General features: G+C 50.6%; 9 protein-coding genes across 9 annotated transcripts; 4 read left to right on the top strand and 5 right to left on the bottom strand.

Annotated features, from left to right (window-relative positions):
- Positions 1–113: 113 nt before the first annotated feature.
- LRP88_12397 (major facilitator superfamily domain-containing protein) lies at positions 114–1653 on the bottom strand (the record flags this gene model as incomplete). The annotated part of the gene is made up of 3 exons (XM_083248791.1): positions 114–1277; positions 1334–1484; positions 1538–1653. 3 exons carry the CDS (start codon positions 1651–1653, stop codon positions 114–116), a joined length of 1431 nt encoding a protein of 476 aa, XP_083096221.1.
- Positions 1654–2304: 651 nt separating this feature from the next.
- Positions 2305–5688, top strand: LRP88_12396 (CoA-transferase family III domain-containing protein; the record flags this gene model as incomplete). Its single annotated transcript, XM_083248790.1, has 2 exons — positions 2305–2799; positions 2971–5688. The coding sequence occupies 2 exons, from the start codon at positions 2305–2307 to the stop codon at positions 5686–5688; spliced, it is 3213 nt and encodes a 1070-aa protein (XP_083096220.1).
- Positions 5689–5969: 281 nt separating this feature from the next.
- LRP88_12395 (putative cyclase-domain-containing protein) lies at positions 5970–7144 on the bottom strand (the record flags this gene model as incomplete). Its single annotated transcript, XM_083248789.1, has 3 exons — positions 5970–6659; positions 6719–6812; positions 6879–7144. The coding sequence occupies 3 exons, from the start codon at positions 7142–7144 to the stop codon at positions 5970–5972; spliced, it is 1050 nt and encodes a 349-aa protein (XP_083096219.1).
- A 2031-nt stretch (positions 7145–9175) lies between these two features.
- On the top strand, positions 9176–10650 carry LRP88_12394 (uncharacterized protein; the record flags this gene model as incomplete). Its single annotated transcript, XM_083248788.1, has 7 exons — positions 9176–9492; positions 9545–9674; positions 9727–9801; positions 9852–9994; positions 10045–10069; positions 10132–10560; positions 10618–10650. The coding sequence occupies 7 exons, from the start codon at positions 9176–9178 to the stop codon at positions 10648–10650; spliced, it is 1152 nt and encodes a 383-aa protein (XP_083096218.1).
- Positions 10651–12400: 1750 nt separating this feature from the next.
- LRP88_12393 (uncharacterized protein) lies at positions 12401–13142 on the bottom strand (the record flags this gene model as incomplete). The annotated part of the gene is made up of 3 exons (XM_083248787.1): positions 12401–12563; positions 12622–12893; positions 12990–13142. 3 exons carry the CDS (start codon positions 13140–13142, stop codon positions 12401–12403), a joined length of 588 nt encoding a protein of 195 aa, XP_083096217.1.
- A 1806-nt stretch (positions 13143–14948) lies between these two features.
- Positions 14949–16625, top strand: LRP88_12392 (uncharacterized protein; the record flags this gene model as incomplete). The annotated part of the gene is made up of 5 exons (XM_083248786.1): positions 14949–15280; positions 15336–15375; positions 15427–15751; positions 15804–16431; positions 16487–16625. The coding sequence occupies 5 exons, from the start codon at positions 14949–14951 to the stop codon at positions 16623–16625; spliced, it is 1464 nt and encodes a 487-aa protein (XP_083096216.1).
- Positions 16626–17368: 743 nt separating this feature from the next.
- Positions 17369–17977, top strand: LRP88_12391 (nucleotidyltransferase family protein; the record flags this gene model as incomplete). The annotated part of the gene is made up of 1 exon (XM_083248785.1): positions 17369–17977. One exon carries the CDS (start codon positions 17369–17371, stop codon positions 17975–17977), a length of 609 nt encoding a protein of 202 aa, XP_083096215.1.
- Positions 17978–18589: 612 nt separating this feature from the next.
- On the bottom strand, positions 18590–20052 carry LRP88_12390 (S8 family peptidase; the record flags this gene model as incomplete). Its single annotated transcript, XM_083248784.1, has 5 exons — positions 18590–18852; positions 18912–19112; positions 19165–19300; positions 19353–19691; positions 19741–20052. The coding sequence occupies 5 exons, from the start codon at positions 20050–20052 to the stop codon at positions 18590–18592; spliced, it is 1251 nt and encodes a 416-aa protein (XP_083096214.1).
- A 2325-nt stretch (positions 20053–22377) lies between these two features.
- Positions 22378–23542, bottom strand: LRP88_12389 (Pyruvate/Phosphoenolpyruvate kinase-like domain-containing protein; the record flags this gene model as incomplete). Its single annotated transcript, XM_083248783.1, has 3 exons — positions 22378–22661; positions 22722–22988; positions 23047–23542. The coding sequence occupies 3 exons, from the start codon at positions 23540–23542 to the stop codon at positions 22378–22380; spliced, it is 1047 nt and encodes a 348-aa protein (XP_083096213.1).
- Positions 23543–23776: the final 234 nt, after the last annotated feature.

Below are 23776 nucleotides of genomic sequence, written 5' to 3'. Positions count from 1 at the left end.
TGTATACAAGACATCCAGCCATTCCACATCCAGGTGGTTACGGGCACAACGCGGACGCTCCATCACAACTCACACAGTCACATTATGTGAAGCTGCCGCGTTACTTCGTTCTCTTAAAGAACGTAGCGATACATGGGATGGGCATCGCCAATATCCGCAATGTCCTCGGGAATGTGGTCAATATCGCTCTTGCCGTGCTTTTGGTCTCGCTGACGATTCTGCCAGCGCAGGCTCAGGCTCAGAATGATGGCAACGAAAGAGGCAAAAAACAAAACACCACAGCAGATCCACATGCCCTTCTCATAGTAAGGACCCTCGGACTTGGGAATGATCCTTGCTCCAAGGATAGGTCCGCACTGGCCGACCATTCCAAAGATAGTCAAGCCAGCTCCTCGCTTGGATGAAGACCCTTGGTTGTCAGTAACCCAGGTGAAGGTCAGAGCCACAGCAGGAAATACCCCGGCGCAAACAAGGAAAGTTGCAAAGTAGCGAATTCCGGTAGTGTGAATCGTGGCGAGAAGGATGTAACCAACGGCGCCAACCGCAGAGAAAATGATGACAAAGATGCCGCGTGTTCGTACACGGTCCGAGAAGAAGCTGGCCAAGACGCAGACAAAGTAGGCAGAGAGATAGGGGCAAGCCGAGAGTCCCTGGGCGCGAAGGGAGGTGTAACCCATGGACGTCAGGATGGTGGGCAGGTAGGCCGGCAGCGAGCCAAAGGCCGTGTTCAGGCAGAAGATGATGATGGCTTGCAAGTAGTTCTTGTAGTCGTAAAAGGCTGCAAAGACCTGTCGGAGGTTGAGCTTTCCCTGTTGGTCCTGGCCACGGCCCTTGATAGCTCGGGCACCGATGATCTGGTTCTGTCGAGCATCGAGGAATCTGCACGTGCTTGGAGAGGAGGGAAGGTAAAAGTAGGCTAGAACGGCAAGAAAGAGAGTCGGAATGCCTTCGACGATAAAGAGCAACTGCCAATTCGAAATTCCGCTCTTAGCGTGGACAATGCCGTATGCGAGGGCTGAAGCGAAACAGTTCGCTAGGGGCGAGAATGAGATGAACAAGCCGTATCGGAGGCCCATTTCGGATCGGTGGTAGAAGAAGGTCATATAAAGTGCCACGGCGGGTACGAATCCAGCCTCAAATGCGCCAATGAGGAAACGAAGAGCCATCATGCCGGCAAAGTTGCTGGTGCCGGCCTGGATCATGCTCATGCTTCCCCATCCAAAGGCCATCATGGCAGTCCACAGACGGAGAGGGACAAACTTCCAGAGAAGGATGAGCTGTGCTGGCGAATTAGCAACTGAGTCGCCTGCAGCTCGAAGGGATGGATACATACCCAGTGGAAGAGAATGTAACCGATATAGTAGCTTGTCACGATCCACGAGTATTCGCCGGACGTGATTCCCCAAGACTCGCCCATTCCGGCCGTGTAGGCATTACCAATGTTGCCACGATCGATATAGGAGACGAGGTAGAGGAATCCGAGCCTGTCGTATTGTCAATGAGTGAGCGGTGGTGATGGAAGGTATGGGCTACTCACAGTGGGATCAGGCACCAGTCCAGCTTGCGGACAGCAGTACGCTCCTCCTCTGGGGTCCACGATAGCTCTTCATGCTCACCCTTCTCGATCCCGTCTTCGAGATGGTTGGCTCCCATGTCGGACTTGGTGGGACCAGCTTCTGCGTGAGGAGCTGTGTTTGGTTGATGCATGTCGAGTCTGGATATGGATGTGTGGAGGACGTTGGTTTCGAGCTGAAGTTGAGAAGAACTTTGAGGGTCCGTGAAGATGTTTGAGCTCCTGACAGTCGCTTGATGGGCCTTTTAACATGAACCACCCCGCTCCCCAGACTCCCCAGAGATGAGTTGATGTTGAACGAGTACGGGGAACATGGGGAAATGTGGAAAGGAGCAGATTGGTCGAGGCCTGTGCTACAGTACTCAACAGCCGAAAAGACTAAACTGCCGCCACCTTCGTTGGCGGGGAACGGTGACCAGTAGGGCTCGGCATGATGCCGTACGCGATACTTGGCAATGTCACTTGACTCTGGTTGGTCGGTCGGGCTTCGCGCCACCCGGAGCAGATACCGAGATGCCGCACCTCCTACGGCATGAATTGCGAATGGTGATGACGGAATTTGCCAAGTCCTCCGCTTTCTATTTGTACCGAGGCAATTCACACATCCAGCCCACTGTCAACATACATAGCGTCTTTGCCCACCACTTTGGGCTCTCTTATGCTGCTGCACGCTTGCACTTTGTCACTAGTTGTTCGCAGGCCACTCCGTTAGTTGGCACTCACCACCCACCATGTCTCCGTCAAGACTAGAGCCAGATGGCCTTCCAGCCAATGAGTTCTCCATCTTGACGCCCAATGCCATGCTTGGCTACGGGTACAACTCAGATCATTTCTGGTACGGCGTCAAAAAGTATAGGCCTGCAGCTATCATCGTGGACAGCGGCTCTACCGACGGCGGGCCATATAAGCTTGGGATGGGCAAGATGACTTGTGGCCGAGGATCGTATATCCGCGACCTGGAGCCCATTCTGGCCGCATGCTTCCACCACAAGATCAAGGTGCTCATTGGCTCTGTGGGCGGCGATGGCAGCAATAAGCATGTCGCTGAAATGCTCGCCATCGTTTCCGAGATCGCCGACCGAGAGGGCTACTCATTCAAGATTACAACTATCGAGGCGGAAATGGACCGAGAACTCATCAAAGGACGTCTAGCTGATGGCCGTGTTGGCCCATGTGGTCCTGTCGATCCCTTGACTCAGGAAGATGTGGACTCAGCCGTCGATGTCGTCGCCCAGATGGGGGCTGAGCCGTGAGTTCAATGACAAACCCTTTGTTAAACGAGCACGATACTTACTATAACTAACAGGTTTATCGAGGCTCTTCGCAGTGATCCAGACATCATTCTTGGAGGCCGGTGTTACGACCCAGCTCCATTTGCGGCCTTCTCCATTTCCAAGGGCGTTCTGCCTGACGTTGCATGGCATATGGGCAAGATCATGGAGTGCGGCGGCATCTGTGCCGTTCCCAAAGGGCGGTCCATGATTGCCACCATGCGGAAGGACTCCTTTGATCTTACACCTCTGTCGCCAGCAGAACGATGTACTCCCCTGTCAGTTGCTGCGCACACGCTATACGAGAAGACAAGACCCGACCGCCTCCCTGGTCCTGGAGGTGTGCTTGATCTCGACCACGCATCGTACGAACAGATCACGGAAAAGACCTGTCGAGTTTCTGGGGCAAAGTTCATCACGACTCCGTATCAGGTGAAGCTCGAGGGCGTCACGCACCTGGGTTACCGGACCATCTTCATTGGCGGCATCCGGGACCCGATCCTGATCGGTCAGATCAACGACTTTTTGGAGAGGGTTCGTCTGTACTCGCAGAATCTCTTCCCTGAACTCGACCAGTCAGAAAAGTGCCGCCTCATCTACCATGTTTACGGACAGAATGGTGTCATGGGTCCACTAGAATCCGAGAAGTCCACTCCTCATGAGATAGCCGTCATGGGTGAGGTCGTTGCACCAACATCAGAGCTGTCCCACACCATCGCAAACAACGTCAGGGCTTCCATCTTGCACTTCCCTTATCCGGGCCAAGTGGCTACCACAGGCAACTTTGCGAGCCCTCTGTCGCCTCACGAGCAGGATGCTGGTGGTGTCTTCAAGTTCAGCCTGTACCACCTAGTTGACCTCAACGAGGGAGAGGAGACGTCCTTGTTTCCTATCAGAAGCCACCAAGCCGGCTCTTCGCAAACTTCCCCTGCACCTCTACCGATCTTGGCAGACAAGACATTCAAGGAACTCGACAACGGAGAACTCGCACCCCTCACTACCAAAGATGTCCCCAACCACAACACCGAGCTCAAGAATCTGGCACGCATCATCCGCTCAAAGAACTCCGGGCCGTTCGAGATGACTTTCGACGTCATGTTTGACCAGAAGCATGTTTACGATCGTGTCAAGGCCTCCAATGTCTTGACTAACGAAACCATCAAGAAGCTCTACCAAGTCAAGGACGAGGAAATTCTTACCAACATGTACTTTGAGCCTGCGCTGGCCTGGAAGTGTACTATCAAGCGGCCATGGGCCCAGGGAAGTGTAGGCGAGTTGGATACTCTTGGCACGCAGCAACATGGTCCGCTTCTGAACATTATGGTGCCCGCCTTCAAGCCTGTGAGCAATGGTACGGTGAACGGCATTACTAGAACCAACGGCATCGCCAAGGTCAACGGCCACGGGCGAAGCTCCTTTACGGCCAAGCACGTGGTCGAAGAAATTTGGCATGGTCTGGGCCTCCCTGTCGAAGCGCCCGACTCACTCAACCTCCCCGGGGATGATGGAAAGCCTCAACTACCTTCTTCATTCAAGATTGGCATCCTAGCCCAGAGCTCTATTGCTTTGTCTGCGCTAGGAGCGGCTCAAATTGAAGCCTTGCGCGCCGGCTCATCAGTTCCTTATGTTCAAGTGCCCGCTGAGCATGCAACCGTCGAGTTCAAGTCCGAAAGACTTTACATCCTCGATGGAAAGCCTACGCCCTCTCCCTGGGGCCCGATTGGCGGGCTTCACAAGACCTCAGATGGCCATGTCCGCGTCCACGACTCATTCCCCAACCACCGGGATGGCATACTCGAGCTGATGGGGTTGCCACTGGATGCAACTCGTGATCGACTTTCTCAGAAGATCGCCTCTTGGGCTGCCGTCGATCTTGAGAATGTCGCCCTCGACAGCAAGCTTGCTACATATGCTCTAAGATCTTATCAGCAGTGGGACTCGTTACCGCAGTCTAAAGCCCTCAGCGATTTCCCCATCTCCCTCAAGCAGCTCGCCAAGGGAGATAACAAGGGTCTCTCCAATCGACTATTGACTGCTCAAGGGTCCGGATGCCTTCGTGGTCTTCGAGTTTTGGACATGAGTCGTGTCATTGCCGCTCCCCTCTGTGGCAAGACACTCGCTGCCCACGGCGCAGATGTTATCTGGGTCACATCACCCAACCTTCCTGACCTTCCCACTATGGACAGAGACTTTGGCCGGGGCAAGCGAACCGTTCAACTGGACATCCAAAGACCCGAGGACAAGGAACGTCTTCTGCAACTGGCCAAGGATTGCGATGTATTCCTCCAGGGCTTCCGACCAGGCAGTCTGGCCTCATACGGCCTGTCCCCGGAGCAGCTCCTCAGGGTTAACCCAAATCTGATCTTTGCCAACATGTCAGCATTTGGACCCGAGGGCCCATGGTCTGGCAGGCGTGGATATGACTCGCTTGTTCAGACTTGCTCTGGTATGAATATCTCAGAGGCCGAACACGCGGGCAAAGGCGAGGCAGCGCGCCCAACTCCCTGCCAGGCTCTTGATCACGCCGGCGGATACTTCCTTGCCACAGGCGTTATTGCAGCTCTTTATCGACAGGCCATTGAAGGAGGTTCTTGGAGGGTAGACGCCTCTCTCGCTGGAACGATGAAGTATCTGCGTAGCTTGGGTCAATACCCTGGGGATACTGGGTTCGAGGCCAAGGATTTTGAGAAGCCCGATGATGTATCACAACACTACTACGAGACCAAGGATACTGGCTTTGGGGCCATGCAGGCCATTAGGCACAGCGCTACCATCAAGGGTCATCAAGTTGGATGGGATGTAATGCCAAAGCCATTGGGCTTAGACAAGGCAGAGTGGCTGTAGATTAGATTAGATGTGTCATGTATTTGATAGAAAGTTTTCTCTGATATTTTTACTGCAAAAGGATATCACACAATAACGCCCCTTCCGTTCTTGATCTGTCTCTGACTAACACCTCGATGGCCGCTGTGATCTCGACCACAGCTATGAGGGGATTGTGGTTCGCTTCCCTGTCATCAATTACTGCTGAAAATGTGGCAAAAGAAGAAGGATAATGATCAAGATGGTGCAGACTAGTTAAATATGGTCGACATTTACTCCCAAGTTAGTTCAACACACCACATTTAGAAAATAGCCACCGCGGAAGGGGGAGATGCTACGCCTCCGGGAATATCCAGTGGTACGCTAACCAACATAAAAGTCCACCTCTTCTCCTTGTTGCACTTTTCTGCCAGCGCTTCCAAATCGAAACTTTCGCCGATAGGCATCCCCCATCCACTCAAAAACACCTCATGCATTGCCACGCCACATGGTCGAGGACTGGGCCAAGCCTCGTAGGCCACGGTATCACTTGCAACAGCTGCAAAGGCATTCTCCCAATGCCATCGAATAGCTTCCTCACTCGCTTCGAGGCCACAAGAAGCTCGTACCTGGCGATGAGGCAGACGCTCTTGTTCGTTGACCGGAAGGGCTCGGTAGGCGGAGAGCCAGCCTGTGCGGATGAGAAGAATGTCACCAGGGACAAATGTGACGTTTTGAGACTGCGCCACAGCCTGAAGCTGAGATAGTGGGATTCCCTCGGCCGCAAATGGGTTGATTCGGATGCCATTTTGCTGAGACCAGCCAAACCAGTCGAGTAATACACCTCGCCCTGTGATAGTAGAACGGGCAAGGTTATGAACTCCTATCTTCAAGGCTGCCGCTTTCCCAGATATGTCTGCTTGCGTGACACCATTATAGTACTCCAGGGTTGACTGGTAAGGGTAGTGCCGTAGCCCATCCCAGTGACTTGAGCCTTGGGTGTTGATGTCCAGCTTGGGAAGTGAGGATGTCAGCAATGCTCTATGACACAAAAGACAAGATAGGCACAAACCTCGTCGTCGTTGGCGTGGCCTTTGGCGATGATTCTGTGGGAGCAAGGCTTGCGCACTGGGTTCATTGGCTGCAAAAAGGCATCTATTGGGAGACTGCTGTGTGTCAGGCGATTCTGATGCAGCAAATCTCGTGGATGTTGGAAGGCAAGAAGTACGAACCTGAGGGGAATTGTGTCGCCCGTTTGAATCTCCCGCGCGGCATTCTTTCTCACTTCAGGCGTCAGCAAGTTCAATGTGCCGAGCTCATCACTCTTGCCCCAGAGGCCCCAAGCAGAAAACTGAGGGTGGCCCTGTTGCAGAGGGAGGTCTTCAAAGGCCGGACGAGGCATGGCGAATCTAGCAAATTCGATGTTCTCGGTGCTTGGTTTCAGAACTGGAAGCCAGTTTCTCCAATCAACCCCAGATAAATGCTCTTTTGAGCTCATCTTTGCAACGAGATCTGACCGTGAGGTGGGTGGAGTGGAGCTCGGTATCTTCCCGGCAAGGCGGTATCATGCCGAAATCAAAAGTGGGCATGATGGGGAGCCAGATCGGCTCTCCGCGGAGTGCTCGATGATCGTCTAGCCAGATACCGAGGTTAGTTCTATCTCAATTGACATTTCTTCCTTTTTTTTTCTTTCTTGTTTTCTTTTATTCGGGTTGATTTGATGGCTTTGCTTGGAGCTTGCGACCAGCTCGAGGCCGTTGCATTTTTGTCGCAGACATGAGGCTTGGCTTCATCCTTCATTTGCAAAGCTAGGACCTCGCTAGGCCCTGCTTAAGGAGTATAACGCAGGATCGGGTATGACAAGGGCCCATTTTGCATAGAACCAACGTCGATAATTACGCCCGGTATATTTGGGAGGTGAGATACTACTTCATCGATGGCACGATACAATGGAAATCCAATGCACAGCGCCCTTCAAGGACTATTTCGCGCTAGCCTTGCCTTAAATCACTCTTGCAAGGCTTGGGTTTGTGAAACGTAACCTCTGGCCCTCTGGCTACCTTGTCTACGAGGAAAACTCATGAGCATTCCCTCCACCGAAAGCAGGAGGGAGGTTTGCCATTATCGATCTGGATGACGTCTCTGAAAGAGGCCATTAGGCAGTGAGGCACAAGAACTGAGGAAACAACAATGAATAGGTGGAGGCCCAAAAACCCGATAGAAGTGAAGTGTCTCATAAACACCAAAGGTGACCTTTGGGCTACTGTGACGTGGCCCTTATCGAGATGGGTTACAGAATTGCTGGGAGGGAGAGAAAAGGCTTCCGCCTAGATATAAGACAGATCGGCTAAACTAGAGAGGCGCGATCATCACAGGGATAAGGTCTGGTGTTTCATTACTTCTGGAGATCCGGAACACTCGGGTACCATCACCACGTGTGGCCCACTCTCTTTACCGAGCTCCGAGTTTCCTGCGAGGAGCTTCTCCTCTCCACTTAGAAGGGCGAGCGTACCATCAATGCCACCTCTGGTCGCCACGCTCAGCTCCATAGCGATGGCTAACAACAGTAGGGAGTAGCCATTGCTACGCTTTCCCACCACGAGGAGGACTCCCAAGCTCTTCGTGACACAATAGATTGCGGTCGACAAAGTTTGAACATAAAACGCATATTAAAACTGCTGATCCTCTCGTGCGGAGGGCAATTCGTAATCTGCCACGCAACAGGAGGTAAAGATCGAGATGGCGACATGGGCCAAGACTTACCCGACGAATTGCGCGATTAAGGATCCGTATATGGGATGAAAGCAGTTGGAATTGTGAGGTTTAAGGCCACTTCGTTCCCCAGGTTGCTAAACGAGGTAACGCTCTACTGTTTGTTTAATGGTGGAAACATCAGGCTCCGCCTCGTGACTGAAGACTGCAACCATAAGTGGTAGCATATAGGCCTAGGGGAGCAAGAAAGGAAACAAGCAGTAAAAGCTTGCAGCAAAGATTATCCTTGTAGATCAGATAAATGCCTCCCCTTCTGCAAGTGACCTCGTGTCCCCCTTGTCCCTGCGGAGTTACAAAGCTGCCATGGATTATTTGTCATGGCTTGGCATCGTCTGATTGATAAGGCGCAGGCTCCATCGGGCTCGACGGTTGCATGAGAAAGCATACAGATGAAGCTTAAATAGTGGATTCCTTCATCCGTTCTAATGAACGGGTTCATCTACTCGACACCCCAGTCACATCCCTCGTAGCAAACAGAGTGGGCGGCGCGCGGGTAAGACGTCATGTAGCGTAAAGTATCCAGATGATCAATAATGATTGGGGTTCGGTTCCGCGGCTAAGTCAGATTAATTACTCAATCATGTTGGTTCGGAACCGCATCGGCCTTGGGGAGCGCATCGTCACAAGATCCCGAAACCACGGGTCGATATATTAAGGTACCCGAACACCCAAACCAACAAGATCTTTCTGCAGCCAACACACCTTTCCGGTACCGGTCTCTGCAACTGTCATTCCTTTCTCAGATCACAGCTTCAATATGCGCTCCTTCTTGATCACTTCCACCCTCGCTGCGGGCGCTCTAGCAGCCCGTCCATTCCTCAACGAGCCCGATACCGGCCTCGAAGAGGTCATTGGAGACACTGCCCGGGGCACGCTACCCAAGTTGACCTCCATGGTCGGCCTGCCTGATTTCGACTGGGCGGCGAGGAACTATCTTCCCCTGCAGAACTACACCTACTACCGAAATGGTGCTGCTGGTGAATGGTCCTACCGAAACAACATGGAAGTGTTCAATCGGTACACCTTCAACCCTAGTGTCATGAATGATGTGACCAACATTGAGAAGTCCCTTCCGTAAGCCTCCCGGTAGCTCGTCAAGGCCACGTAACCTCATGCTCTTGTCTAGTACCACGATCCTCGGCCACAACTTCTCGGCTCCCTTCTACATCAGCCCCTGCGCCAGTGGCATCTACGGCCACCCCAACGCAGAGCTTAACTTTGTCAAGGGAGCTGCAGAGGGCAACGTTCTTTACATCGTAAGAAAAGGACACGCCGACAGGCTCCAAATTGCATGCTCACATGACGCAGCCCTCCGGCTATGCCACTCTCTCGATCGAAGAGATCCACGCCGCCAAGGCCAAGGGCCAGGTTGTCTTCCAGCAGGTATGAATTCTTGACAGGTCGCCTTCATAGTTCATTCGCTTATCCTGCAGCTTTACCTGACCTCGAACGACACCGAGACCCAGGATCTCTTTGACCGAAGCAAGAAGGCTGGAGCTGATGCTCTCGTTTTCACTGTTGATGCTCCTACCTTCGGAACCCGTCAGCGTGCTGCTCGTCTTGACGTCAGCCTGTCGTAAGTAGACCACTCTTCATTGATAAACACTGCTGACTTGATATCCCTAGGTCCTCTACCTACCGTTACATCACCGTGAGTTCACGCCCAATCAAGAAGCTTTGCCATTCTACTTTCGGTTACTGACTTCCATATAGTGGGACTACTACAAGAAGCTCCAGACCATGACTGATCTCCCCATTATTGTCAAGGGCATTATGAGTGTCAGGGATGCTAAGCTCGCCGTGAAGCACAAGGTGCCTGCTATCGTCCTCTCTAACCACGGCGGCCGTCAGCTCGACGGTGCCCCCTCTGCCCTGGAGGTCGCCCTGGACATTTATAAGAAGGCACCTGAGGTCTTTGAGAAGACCGAGGTTTTCGCCGATGGCGGTGTCCGCTATGGCACTGACGTGCTTAAGCTGCTGGCGCTCGGAGTCAAGGCTGTCGGTGTTGGCCGCCCCTTCATGTACTCGAACATTTTTGGCCAAGAGGGTGTTGAGCGTACTATCGAGCTTTTGAAGAGGGAAATTGCTGTTGACGCAGCCAACCTCGGACTGGGCGACCTGAAGGAGATTGATGCCGACTATGTGAGTGCCCTCTTCAGGTGTGACTGTTATTATTACTGTTAGCTAACTTGGTAATAGGTCCGCTGGTCTGTTAACAGCTGGTCTGGATAAGGCCAAGTGGGTTATAGGACATTGTCTCTTGTATGTTAAGCGTCGCATAAGATCAAACTCCACAGAGGGATGCAATGTTATCACCTTCGATCAAAATGAATTTGCTCTATCTTGTCCTGTATTTAGCGTTTACATGTGATGGCTGTCTTGACAAGTAATCTGGACTTTAGGTCTTGTGACGGTCAGAGCATCAAACAATGCAGCTATCACTAACGATCATGGCAAATGATAGGGAACAACTATCCCAAGTCACAGCAGTAGTATTACTGCTAACCCGTTAAAAGGAATATGAAACAAACATTGAGCAGGGGCAGATCACTTCAAGTCTGGTTCCATATAGATTACAAAGAATAGCGAGAGCTGGGTATCTTTCATTAACTATCAAGCCTATAGTTTCGGGTCCAACCGTTCCTTGGACTAGGTCGGATGGATCTATGAACAAATTAGACTAAGCTCTCATGGTGGAAAAATGGCCTTACCAAAGCACTCCTTCATTCGCAAGGAAGACCGACCGGTCATCCTGGACGGAACATGCGCAACTTTGCATTCCCAAACTTTATGCCCCATTGTTCCAGGACGCAGTGAGCAGGCTTAATAGCCTGAAAGACGAGTAGTGAACAGGGAAAGAAAGGCAAGGGCATTCGTGAGATAGCGATTGGAAGTATGCTCGTCATGCTCTCGAGTCCATTCAAGAATATTGGAGATAAAGAAGAGGAGTGGGATAATGTATCCACTCGCCGCCATGGTCTTTTGCGCCCAATTTCTTTCGGTTGGACGCCTTTGAATCTTCTCCATGTCGAATTCTTGCATCGGGGGCTTGTGAATGAGTTGCTGGTGTCAAGTAAAGGTTCTCGGGTGCGAATGATAGCTATAAGATAGAAGAAGTGCCAAGGGAAGAGACGTGTCTCTATTTGTACATTGAATGGTATTGAGCAGTGGCTGTGTCGAGCCGTGTTATCCGGGGCCGTGTATCCGGAATGGCGCAACACTCTCTCATCTGGGTTAGAAGGAGATGCTCGGCCACTCACATCGCAGAACATTGTGGGGATAGGCAGGTCTAGATCCTGAAAGCAGACTGTATTCACAACCAACAACCAATTTTCGACTACCAAAGAATGCCTGCTGCGCCTTGTTGGTTGCTGCCTACGGACTCGAGGAATGTTTCACCGATAAGACTGCCATGAAAAACGAATCTTTCGACTTGACATTGCGTCATCCCAATACAAGTTTCATTGATCAGATTGTACTTCCTGCATGACACTCGTGGTAGCCTAGCAGGCTGTACTTGACGCAAGGAAGACAGGGTTTTTTCTGGGACAGTTTTTCAACATCGACTCGATGTCCTCCCGATGTAGCATTGGCGTTCCAAGAGTTATCTGCCCGTCCAGTGTAGCCCAACTCTGAGGTCCAGGAAGAATTTCCGACATAATTGACTAGCCGCACCTACGAGTTGATGTTTACATCCATAGAAACGGCTTTATTCAACTGCTTGACTGGTAAACTTGGAGTACAGTCACGGGCTAAGAGTTTGCACGTGCCATGAGTTGAATCGGGGATCAGATCATACCCAGGAGAAGTGCGATGTACGATAGCATTACCGACACAACACCAAATTGGATGACAGGCATAAAAATGCAATATTCATAATTCGTTAGATCATTTAAAATCCCAAGTCCCCTCTAGTTAAATCTCCGATATGACAGATAACGCCTCCCTTGCCGATCAAGTCTGGTAATCGCCATGTCCGCACTTATGTTCTCTCTGGTGCCAAGTGATGGTATTCAGTTGGCTCCTGGGGATGCTTAGGATAAGTTTCAATGGGCCCGGACTCAACGTTAATGCCAACACGGTTATAACGGCGCTGGCGAAAAGTCATAATAGCGTGGAAGATGAGGAAGATGCAGGAAAATATGCTGTGGTTGGTTAGTATCAGCGTTATCCAAAACGGCCCGAGTTGTCTCAAACACTCACAACTCGATGCCACCCAATCCAGCAATGGCAGCAAAAATATATCCAGAAAATTTGGTAGCGTCTTTGAATGCCTCCGGGCAGCCTTGTTCCCGACAGATGTCATTGCTCGCCCCCCATAGAAAGGCTGTCTGGCTGGCAAGTACCGCCACTGAGATGATCCAAAAGACCAGAAGGAAAATGTCGAGCGACAGGCCAGCCCAGTAGTTGTATAGATGGGCTAATGAAATATGGGCCATGATCATCCAGAGGGAGATGGCCAGGGTGGCAGAACTCTATTTCACAAAGTTAGGCATATATCGCGCTCGATATTTTGGAAATCCAAGTTCCTGTTGGAGTTCTTTTAGTGGGAAGCTGTAGGGAATACGTACGGTGAAGAGCGTGAGGCCATTTCCTGCAAAAATACCGGCGCTGACAGTGAAGGACACAACAATGATGATGATGATGCTCAAGATGGCCTGGAAGATGCGAAGCACTGTTGTCCCAGTGGGGTAATCAAGGACATCTGGACGACGATTGGCCATTGTGAACGGTGTAAGCCCTACAAATATGCTCGGCCGGGTTGTAGTGGATGTTTCGTCTTTAAAGGCGCGTCCTTCCGAGCTCCGGAGCTGCTTTGAAGACGTGGAATGAATTGAGCCAACGCGAGGACGATGGGATCGAAAGTACAGAAAGAAAAATGGGAGCACAGGAGTGCTTAAATCCTACGAAATCCTACAGTTGTTGCCTACAACAATCCAAGAAGAGAATATGCGCAGAGCATGCCTTCTTCGGGTAGCGAAGGACCACATTTGTCTCACGGGATCCTGCCAGGGGGCTATGCTGTTCGGCTGCGCAGTGACAGCTGCGGATGAGGCTGGGCAGCTATGGTGGGCCTTCTGGTGGCCAGTACCATCCAGCAAGATAAGAGTAGGTCAAGCTATGAAGGTTGCGTACAAAATATTTGGAGCTCTGACAGATATCGTTGCGAATATATGAAGTTTCTCTACGACAAACAGTATAGATTCACTCTCTTTGCAGCCTCATCCAACGCGCCGCGACGAACTTGAAAGTTCTGAACAGCAAGGGACCCTTGTTCAAGGTAAGCTCTCGATGGTGCGGCGGAGGACAACGGCGCAGAATCTTTGCCGAGGCAAATATAGCCGACGAATCAGATGCAAAATCATTGTCGTCGGATCATTGCACCAATGGCGTGAGGGTGAGCTGGCAAGGGTCTTGCTGATTGGATTTGCCCTGAAACGCGTGGCTGACACTTCGTCTCAACCGATCCCCAGCTCAGCCCTACTGGAACCTCTAGCTCCACCTTGACAAGGTTAATAATGTTGCCTAAGACGGCATCTCTGTGTTTTCGTGTCCAGGATTATCTATTGTGGCAGTCCCAAATCAGTGAGGCGATTCACGGCCGACATACCGAAGAATGAGGCGGTGAGCAGTGAGTGTGGCACATGATTTGGAGCCGGGTCGCTGTGTGTTCCCGTCAGAAACACCCCAACACGATTTGAACTTGAATCAATGCGATCAAAGAACTGTTCAGTGAGAACTATGTCCCATTAAAATTATACTCAACAACATCGGACTGTCAAGTTGAGTATTCGTTGACAAATTTACCCGCGTCACTCTGCTACCCTAAACCCAAACCGCCACTGTCCTTGTGAGACCATCTTTATTTCTTTTCGACTGCTTATGGCGTTTAAACCTATAGTGGAATTTCTTTTTGATCTCTTTCATCGTTCAAGTTGCAACTAGAAATTCCCTTCAGCTCCACGTGAGAGTTATACCCCTTCTCCCCCGGTGTGCCAAATCAACATGATGGACGAGCAATCCACGGCGGAGTTGAGTAGTTTGTGGGGCCTGTTCCCTGTCACGCCACGATAAAGGCTGCCTACCATCATACAGAATTACTGGTGGGATATAAGTAGTTATTAACATACGCTAGTCGCCATTAACCCCGGTGGCTTCATAGACCTCCACAAGCTCCTCGAGTTCCCAAGAGATCGCTTAAGATTATGAATGCTTTGTGCTGGCATAAAGGAGAAGCGAGAAAGGAATAGGCTGGCCGACATTTAACCATGGTGAGCGACGAATCAGGTTGAATCCTCTTTCACTCTCCGGAGGATTTACCCGCAACGTTGCTTTCGCACTGGGGTTGTAATTTCTCGTACAATCATCGGCGTGAATGCCCTCATTCGTCATCCTAGATCGGCATTGCGTGCTGAATTAGCCCAGGGGCTAGGGCATGAATGAAAAGCAACAAGACTGCACAAATCAGCCAAGAATGACTGTCGTTCTTCAAATAGCCTTTGCCAAGCTGTCAGGGCAAGCCACAAAATATGGCGATCATGCCGATTGAGAAAGCGCCGCACCATGCACTCACAACTGGCGAATCGGAGAAAACAGCATCTCAGACCGCTGCGCCCCGCCAAGAACTTGCGTCCACCGACACGCCACGGCAGAAGTGGTACCAATGGTTTTCTCCAAACGACACTCCGGAGGAGCGGCGACTGATCATGAAACTCGATGGCCTCATCATGGTATTCGTTTTTCTTGCGTATTGGGCCAAGGTTCTTGATTCCTCTGCGACGAGTGCGGCATATGTGAGTGGGATGAAGGAGGATTTGAAGCTTTATGGGAACGAGTTGAATTACTTGAATACCACCTACATGTAAGACAGTAGTCATCGGTTCCTGACTTCCATCGTGCTTACTGATATCTCCTAGGGTTGGCTTTATCACACTTCAGATTCCTCTCACGGTTTTGGTATGACTGGTAACACATATCTCTAAGTGGTCATTCTAACACAATTTGTAGATGACGCGATTTTCAGCCACCTACTTTATACCAGGAGCAGACCTCATCTGGGGTGTTCTCACTCTTGTGCAATACAAAGTCACCAACGTGCAACAACTCTACGTGATCAGATTCTTTGTGGGTGCTGCAGGCAGTCTCTTTTTCCCTGCCGTTCAGTGGTACCTAGGATGTTGGTATAAGAGATCAGAGCTGAGTCGTCGGGGAGCTCTATTCTTTATTGCCAGTCAAGTCGGGAGTATGAGTTCGGGGTACATTCAAAGCGGTGCTTATTCAAGCTTGAATGGAAGGCATGGCATCGAAGGCTGGCGATGGCTCTACATCATCTGTGGGTTGATCGCTGAGGGTTGGTGTGCGTCTACAAAGCTAATTTCGGGCAGGTTTTGCGTGCACTATCCCAGTCGCCGTCTTGGGCTTTGTCGCACTCCCTAGCCATCCGAACAAGTGCAAACCAGGAATCTTGACAGAACGTGAGATTCAGTTGGCTCGTGAGCGTATGGCCTCGGAGCACAGAGAGCCTCCGAAACCTCTCACTATCCCAGTCATCCGTAACGTCTTGTCTGGGTGGCATTTCTGGGTGCTTGTGTCCTTTGCATTCTTCTTCTCCCAAGCCGACGGCGTCTCAAGTCAGAGTGGACTGGCACTTTGGCTCAAAGCCGAAGGCTACGGCGTGGAGTCGATCAACACTATCACGACGGTTTCGCCGGCCGTTACCATCGTCTCATCCATTATCTGTGGCATCCTTTCTGATGCCTATGATGCCAAAGTTTCACTTATTGCGGGTACTGCGTTTCTCAATATTTTTGCGAGTATCGTCCTTGCAATTTGGCATGTCCCTACTGGGCTGAAGTTCTTTGCCTTCTTCCTTGCAGGGTCCGCAGACGGCATTGCTGCTGTGATATATGCATGGGCGAATGAAATTTGCGCTGGCAACGCCGAGGAACGTGCCATCGTTATTAGCAGCATGAATACAATTGGAAACACATTCGGAGCCTGGCTGCCACTATTGTAAGTAGTCATCCACGCCTCTGCTCCTGCCTAGGACGTTACTAATTTTCACTAGCGTTTGGAAGACAGTCGATGCACCGCGATATCTCATCGGATATAACTGGACTATTGCCCTTGATGTGTGTATGGTGGCCATGTTGTTTGTTTTGAGGTCCTTTTGGAACCGCGAGCGCAAGACTCTATCGACAGCCTAATTCGATTACCGGGCAGAAATGTGGAATTGGCGATCGAGGGACTTACAGAAACACTTGAGCTGCCTGTGAGCGTAGGGTTGATCCGGAACAGTTGTCTGTCATATGGGTTTGAGGAGGAGTTAGGCGAGTTGAGATTATGAGAATCTTGAACGAGTCTGGCTATCGCCATTGGAATAGATTGCTCGACATTTGACATAAAAAACCTTGTTCTCATTCATTCCGCACTGAGAAATACCATGAGATGGTGTTCTCTACGCCCAGAGTGGAAATATTGCATGACCAACTCAAAGATAGTGGCTAGAAGAAAAACCACGCAACGATACGTGTAGGTATTTCGGATTAGTTGACGTCGAACCAAACTGACACAACTTTGATTACTCACTTCACTTATTATTGCTAAGAAGGAAATGCCTCATATGAGCGTTTTATGCGTGTCGCCATAATGCTCCTGTTATGGCATAGTTACTCGAAGTTATTTCCTTGTTGTCCTCACATCGGCTGGGACCATTCTCTGTTTAGATGAGAAGAGATCTCATCCCACTGCTTTAACGAAAGGCGTCATTAAGTCCCACGTTCCTCAGCTTATTTTGTTCTTATCGCTTACAGCGACCGACAGGTTTGAGTCACTCTGTCACGTGCTATTCGTAAGACGAGAGGGGAAGACATTGCTCACGCACCTCCCTCATTTCTGGAACAACCATACCTCTTTCACATTCCACCTGAAGCCCACAACTTACGAAACCATGGAAGCCAGTCTGTTGCCAATCAATGAACAGATTTCGCGATTCCGCGAAGCCTTGGAACGCAACAAGACACTTATGACTGTCCTTACACGCGCTGCTTCGATGAAGCTCCCCGGGTGGTACCTCGCCGCTGGTGCACTCACACAGACTGTGTGGAATGTCATGACGAATCGGGACCCTGAAAATGGCATTGACGACTATGACTTGATCTACTTTGACGCATCTGATCTGTCATGGGAGGCCGAAAATACCATCATCAAGGCCGGCGAGAAACTTTTCGCCGACATTCCAGTCGAGGTTGAAATCCGCAACCAAGCTCGAGTGCACCTCTGGTACGAAAAGAAGTTTGGTGCACCATGCCCACAGCATAAATCCTCAGAGGCTTCGATCAGTACATGGGGCACCAATTCGGCGCTTATTGCCGTCCGACTGAGGGATGACGGAGAGTGGGACATTTTCGCGCCGTGGGGATTCTCAGACATGTTCAACCTCACCGTGCGACCGAACCAGCAGATAATGACGGAGGCAGTATACGAAAAGAAGGTGGCACGCTGGAAAGGGTTCTGGCCAGAGTTGACCGTCATCCCGTGGAATGATCGCAAGACTTGACTTGGCAAACGATCTTAGATGTCCCGCGAAGTATAGAGAAAGAGTCAGCGGTGTGGGTACACGAGAATAGTTCAAAGCTTGGAATATTTGGGGGAGTATATTTGGTTTTGCAATGCGATTGAACGCGCCCGAGAGCATGATGCTGGTACCTAACCCTCCACTCTCGCGGGATTGAGAAACACATCCTGTACAGTATCTTTGTGCGCAAAAGATAGATTGGCTGGATGGTAGAGAACATAAAAGAACGAGGAGGGCATGATCCGGACTAGAAAAAGAGCGAAGAAACTGAATTAAGGCTTTATCAACCCTCTTTACTCCCTCGCGACTACTATCCTGGCACCTGGGCAATGAATCATAGATGTTCTCTGAGGTCTAGCAACCCATCAAAATAGCGCATTATGCTGAGGAGAATTTGCAAAGACTTGCAAAGGATAGATGTGAGAGCGGATCTATTTTCTGGCTAACTATGTACTAATTGTGTCAAGCCAGTTGCTTTTGTCTGACCCAATATTTCTCATCTGGAAACTGGTAATTTTCCCAAGATAGAGCAAGCTATCAGAACCCAACTTGCATCTGGAACCACACCAAGCATCCAACAGCTCTGTCTCAGATTTAAGCACCGTTGCCGTTGTAGGCAACAAGGTTGGGGCTGCCATTGAGAGTACCGGTGATACGGCCGGAAGTGCCGAGAGCCTTGATTCGGTTGGTGACGGCAGCAGGGGTACTGAGGCCCTCGAGAACCTGGAGGTAAAGAGCGAGACCCGCAACGTGGGGAGCAGCCATGGAAGTACCGTCGATGGTGCGGGTGGCAGTATTGGAGCCGATCCAAGCGGACTGAATTGCAACACCAGGAGCGTGGATATCAACACCGGGGCCTATTTTGGTCAAAAGTAAGCATCCATTCGGATAGGAAGACCTCGCAGAAGATACATACCATAGTTGGTGAAGGAAGCAGGGCGCCAGCTGGAGTCAATGGCACCGACGGTCAGCGCGTTGGGAGCGTTGGCTGGAGACTGGCTGGAGACAGGGAGAGGGTTGCCGAAGTCGTCGCCATTGCCGGCAGCAACAACAGAGAGAACACCCGAGTTGTAAGCAGCATTGATGGCGGAGATCCAAGTCTGCGAAGACTGACCACCTAATTGGTTATTAGCGTTGATGTCAATTATCATGAGAAGGGATAGACATACCAAGAGACAGGTTAATTACGGAGCGACCCTGGCGGCTCTTGGAGGTGATGTCGTTCACAGCCCAGTTGAAGCCAGACAGAATGGTGGAGGTGGATCCCTGGTTGCCCTGGAAGACCTTGACGGAGATGATGTTGGCCTAAGGAAAGTGTTAATTATGCAACTATATATGGGATGCAGGGTTGACTGACCTGCTTGGCAACGCCATAGGTGGAGCCGGCGATAGTACCAGCGACGTGAGTGCCGTGACCAAGGGTATCAGTGTGAGCGCCAGAGAAGGCGTTGAAACCAAGAGAGGCGCGGCTGCCGAACTGGGAGTGTCCAACCTGGACACCACTGTCCACAACATAGGCATAAGAGCCAGAACCAGCAGAGGTGTCATAGATGTAGCTGGTAGAGCCGGAGGTGCGGTGAGAGATCGTACCAAGACCCCAGGTGGCACCAGTCTGAGTGGTAAGAGCACGGTCAGACAGCTCACTGGACTCTTCGACCCAGAGATATGCTTCATAGTCCGGCTCAACAAAGGCAACCTGGTTTGTTAGCTTGAGATGATGATGTCATGCGTAGTTATGAGATTACCTCAGGGCTGTTCTTGATCTCTTCAATGGTCGCATCGTCAAACTCGCCAGCATAGGCGTTCCAGTTGCTGATGTTGTAGGTCTCCTCAACACCGGCAGTGTCACGCTTGGACAGGCTGCGGCGGTGGACATCTCCAACCCAGTTAAGATGAGCAGAGATCTTGCTGTCGGAAGCCTCGGGCTTGAGAGTGATGATGTACTTGTTGGGGATAGCGGCGGCTTCCTGGCGTCTAACTGGACCGTCAACAGGTGCAGCTAGGGCAGCGGGGAGCAGGGCTCCGAGGAAGAGCGCGAGACGACGAAAGCTAGCCATGATGAAGATTGAAGAGCAGAGAGGATGATGATGCGATGGACTGAGAGCCTGGAGAGGATTGAATCAAAGAAACTGGGTGTTTACCACCATATTTATACTTGATAGTCCAACCTTCTTGGCAGTTTGAGAACGTCGTAAGACCAAATTCATCCGTATCTTGAGCAATATCTTGCGTGATGCTGCAATAGCCTTGCAACTTGTTATCCTGCTTCACTCAGCTTCCTAAAAGGTGTATGGCCGGCATATCCAAGTAGGGAAGGTAATAGTGCAGCATAGAATCATCACAGTAGTAAATGCCAAGAGATGATGAAATCGTGCCCGGCGTTCCATCCTGTTACATAGGCCTAATCCATGAAGAATGCCGGGGCCTTTTCCGAGTCACATTTTCTCGGCTGAATGTCCCTTTCCACCAGTCACGGCTTATCAAATCGCTTGTCACGGGGAACGAATAGTAAATCAAGAAAAGAAAGGCAAGGGAAAAAGTTCCTTTGTCGGCGGACTCCTCCGCCACTACAGGGAAAATGCCCTTAATGCCTATGTTAATGCTAAAGCCCCGCGAGTCAAAGTCAAAGGCCAAGCGATATGGTTCCTTTCCGTCCATATTAAGCTCCTTCTCGTTTTGACTAGCGAACACGGGAAGCCCCGCCCCTGGGCCCTTTTGTTCACGCCTAGAACGGAGGATTACTCGCAAGGGGAAAAGCCGCCGATCACCTCAACGGGAGGGTCCCATTCTGGGAAAAGCCATTGTCGATCTGGCAAGTGGGTGATCAGTCGCATGATTGCCGAAAGATTTCACCTACCGATTAGTTGATCTAATAAAGAACACCTATCTCGAGCGTTATCGCGTGCTTCGGGCGCATTGTCCATATCGGGGCTGCGCACTATACTTGGGTATCCTTGCTGGAGCCAATTCACATGCAAGGCGGTTTAAACTTCCACCGGGTTTCGGTTTCTAGTAGGCATACGAGTTGGTCTGCCGTCTTGGGTCACGTCGACGTCGGCTATTGCAAGCAGCTATCCCTTGACCCGTAAATCTTGGTGCCGAGCTGGATACTGCCAAGGAATGCCATGACGCCGGCGCTTAAGCTATTGGGTAGCTCTGACGCTAGGCTTACAAATACTACGTAGAACCTTGATGTCTGCCACATTGTCATGGTTGTTGACCCCCCGCGCCATTGCTTGGGAGAAAGGGGGCTGCGGAGGTCCCCTCAATCGCCATCTGTTCTTCGTCTTCCGTCTTCCAAACTCGCCTGCTAATGTCGCTCCGGGAAGCAAAGAAAAATAACCATCAATCAAGTATGGATTATAATTGGGTTGGTTGAAATGACGAGCAATGAATCAAGAAGGTATGGGTTGGAACGGGGACTGGGACCCGTAGGTACGTGCTCGAAGTGCATCCTGGCATTGTTCATTCTGCCAACTCTGTTCAGCTTTGTCGCTGAGTTATTGCTTCTGTAAATCTCTTTGTGTGTTGGATTAACATTAGTGGTGAGGTTCTTCGGAAGATTAAATGTACTACCACAACGTCACAGTCGTGCCTTCCGGATTCGCAGATTGCATGACGTGCTCTTACCCTTCCCAGAGACCTACATACTAACCTTAAATTTAAAGTGAAAACGGCGGGCGTCATCAGCACGTGCGTAGTCCAGAACAGGAAAAGACTCTCAAAAGGTAAAACTATAACTTAACCTACCTAGATGAAAGAATACACGTCTTGCTGATACGCAGGCGGCGCAGCTCCCCTGCGGTCAGCTCAGTTCTATACCACGTTTCAATTTGATACTTAAGATTATCAGTTGGACTAACTCTGTAGTAGATTAAGTTGATCCTTTCGACTGGTATAACTCTATTTGCTAGTGTTGCGTCTGGCAATTCCTTTACTAGGAAAAAGTGAATGTTTTTCTTGTGCCGAGTCCACCACCATTCTCAAGGCTTGAGATTGTATCACCATTTTCTTGTAGCAATCAAATGTATACTATTTCTTACCTGCCAGTAAATCGCATCAGTTGCAAGTGTTCATCTGGCCCCAAGACGTAAAGGCGAGCTTCATACTCATCGCTATGCACTGTACAGCCAAGTATTCATCTGACTTCGATGATCCGCCCAATCTTCAAGCCTGGAATACATTTAAATTGATTATCAAAACTTAGGAGAAGAGTAATAAGGTACCGAGTGGTACGAACGGTAACCGTAAAGGGCATATCTCAACCTATCAATCCAGCAGTTGAAGTGATTTGTGTATTTTTTTTTTTTACTCTATTGCCTCTCATCCGAAGGATCACATGCCTTCTAAGTGTATAACTAGATATTTAGACTTCTGCGCAATCAAGCACTGCCGTTCGCGGGGTCGTTGACCAAACCATCCTCCTTGAACTTGTATCTGTCCTCCAAATCCCAGTACTTGTTGAAACCCACGCCTTCACAGACCTCGCTATAGGAAAGAATCAATGGCGGCTTTCCGACAGTCATACTCTTCTTGAGTTCCTCCAAGGTTTCGCGAATGCTCTTGAGTTTGGCAGCAACGAGCGTCCAGGGGTAGGCGACAGCACAGAAACCCAGCTCAGCAAGGTCCTTTGCTGATAGATTCTCGGTCTTGCCACCCTCAATAACTGGAAGTTGGAAGTCAGCTATCAATCATTGTTTTAGAAATTGTGTAGATAGCCACTCACTGTTCGCAAAGGTAGGAATGCCAACTTCCTCGACGCACCGACGCATGGATTCACGATCGGGGAGAGCTTCGACGAATACGGCATCAACGCCGATCCGCTTGAACTCCTTGGCACGGCTGAGAGCCTCCTCCCATCCATGAATCAAGGCATCTGTTCGCGCAAGAACAAAGATATCCTTGCCTTGGTCACGGGCGTCGCAAGCTGCTTGAATGCGAGCATATGCCTCACCGCGAGACACAACGGACTTTCCCTTGGTGTGGCCACAGCCTGTGAAAATCAGCTTCGGGAGGCCAAATTGGAGCCAAAAACTGTATTGAACACTCACGCTTTGGCCACGTTTGATCTTCAATCATAACTCCAGCGGCGCCGGCAAGAGCGTAGCTCTCCACTGTCCTCTTGACGTTGAGAGGGCTGCCGTAACCGGTGTCTCCATCGGCCATAACAGGAACGGAAACCTGTCGGACAGCCTCTTGGATCTTGTCGCACATCTCCGCCATTGCAATGTAGCCAGTGTCAGGAAGGCCGTAGGCGCTCGACACGGGATATCCAGCGAGGAACACCATTGGGAAACCTGCCTCTTCGACTAGGCGCGAGGAGAGACCATCGTAACTGCAGCAATGGGCAAGAATCTTGGTCGGATCCCGGTGGGCCTCAAGCATCATGGTGCGAAGGGCTGATGCCTGGATTGACGGAATCTTACCTCGGACATTCTTCAATGTACCAGACACATCTTCAATTTGGCCGGGCTTGCCAGACTTCTCCAGAGTCGGAGCAGAGAACTGGAAGGGATAAGGGGTAGTGTTGACGATGGACTTGGACATTGTGGCTTTAAGTGATGATTGTCAATTGATGATGTGATGTTGAGCTGGATAATGATAAGAAACCTGTAAATGATGTTAAAGAACAGGTTATATACCTGGGGTTCGATAGAACCTGCAAAGGTACCACCTCCGTGATGCTTCGGATAACTATGGAGCTCTCGGATAGTACTGGAAAGTGCCGGATACCGACGCGCTCGGGAATGGCGCCGCCGCTCGGAGATGCGGAGCAATCCT

This window comes from Fusarium phalaenopsidis (genome assembly GCF_050370095.1).
Source record: "Fusarium phalaenopsidis strain FUZ10S chromosome Unknown contig_32316, whole genome shotgun sequence".
Lineage (NCBI taxonomy): Eukaryota > Fungi > Ascomycota > Sordariomycetes > Hypocreales > Nectriaceae > Fusarium > Fusarium phalaenopsidis.
Note: the sequence above shows the minus strand (reverse complement) of the source record. Positions and strands in the feature narration are given on the sequence as shown.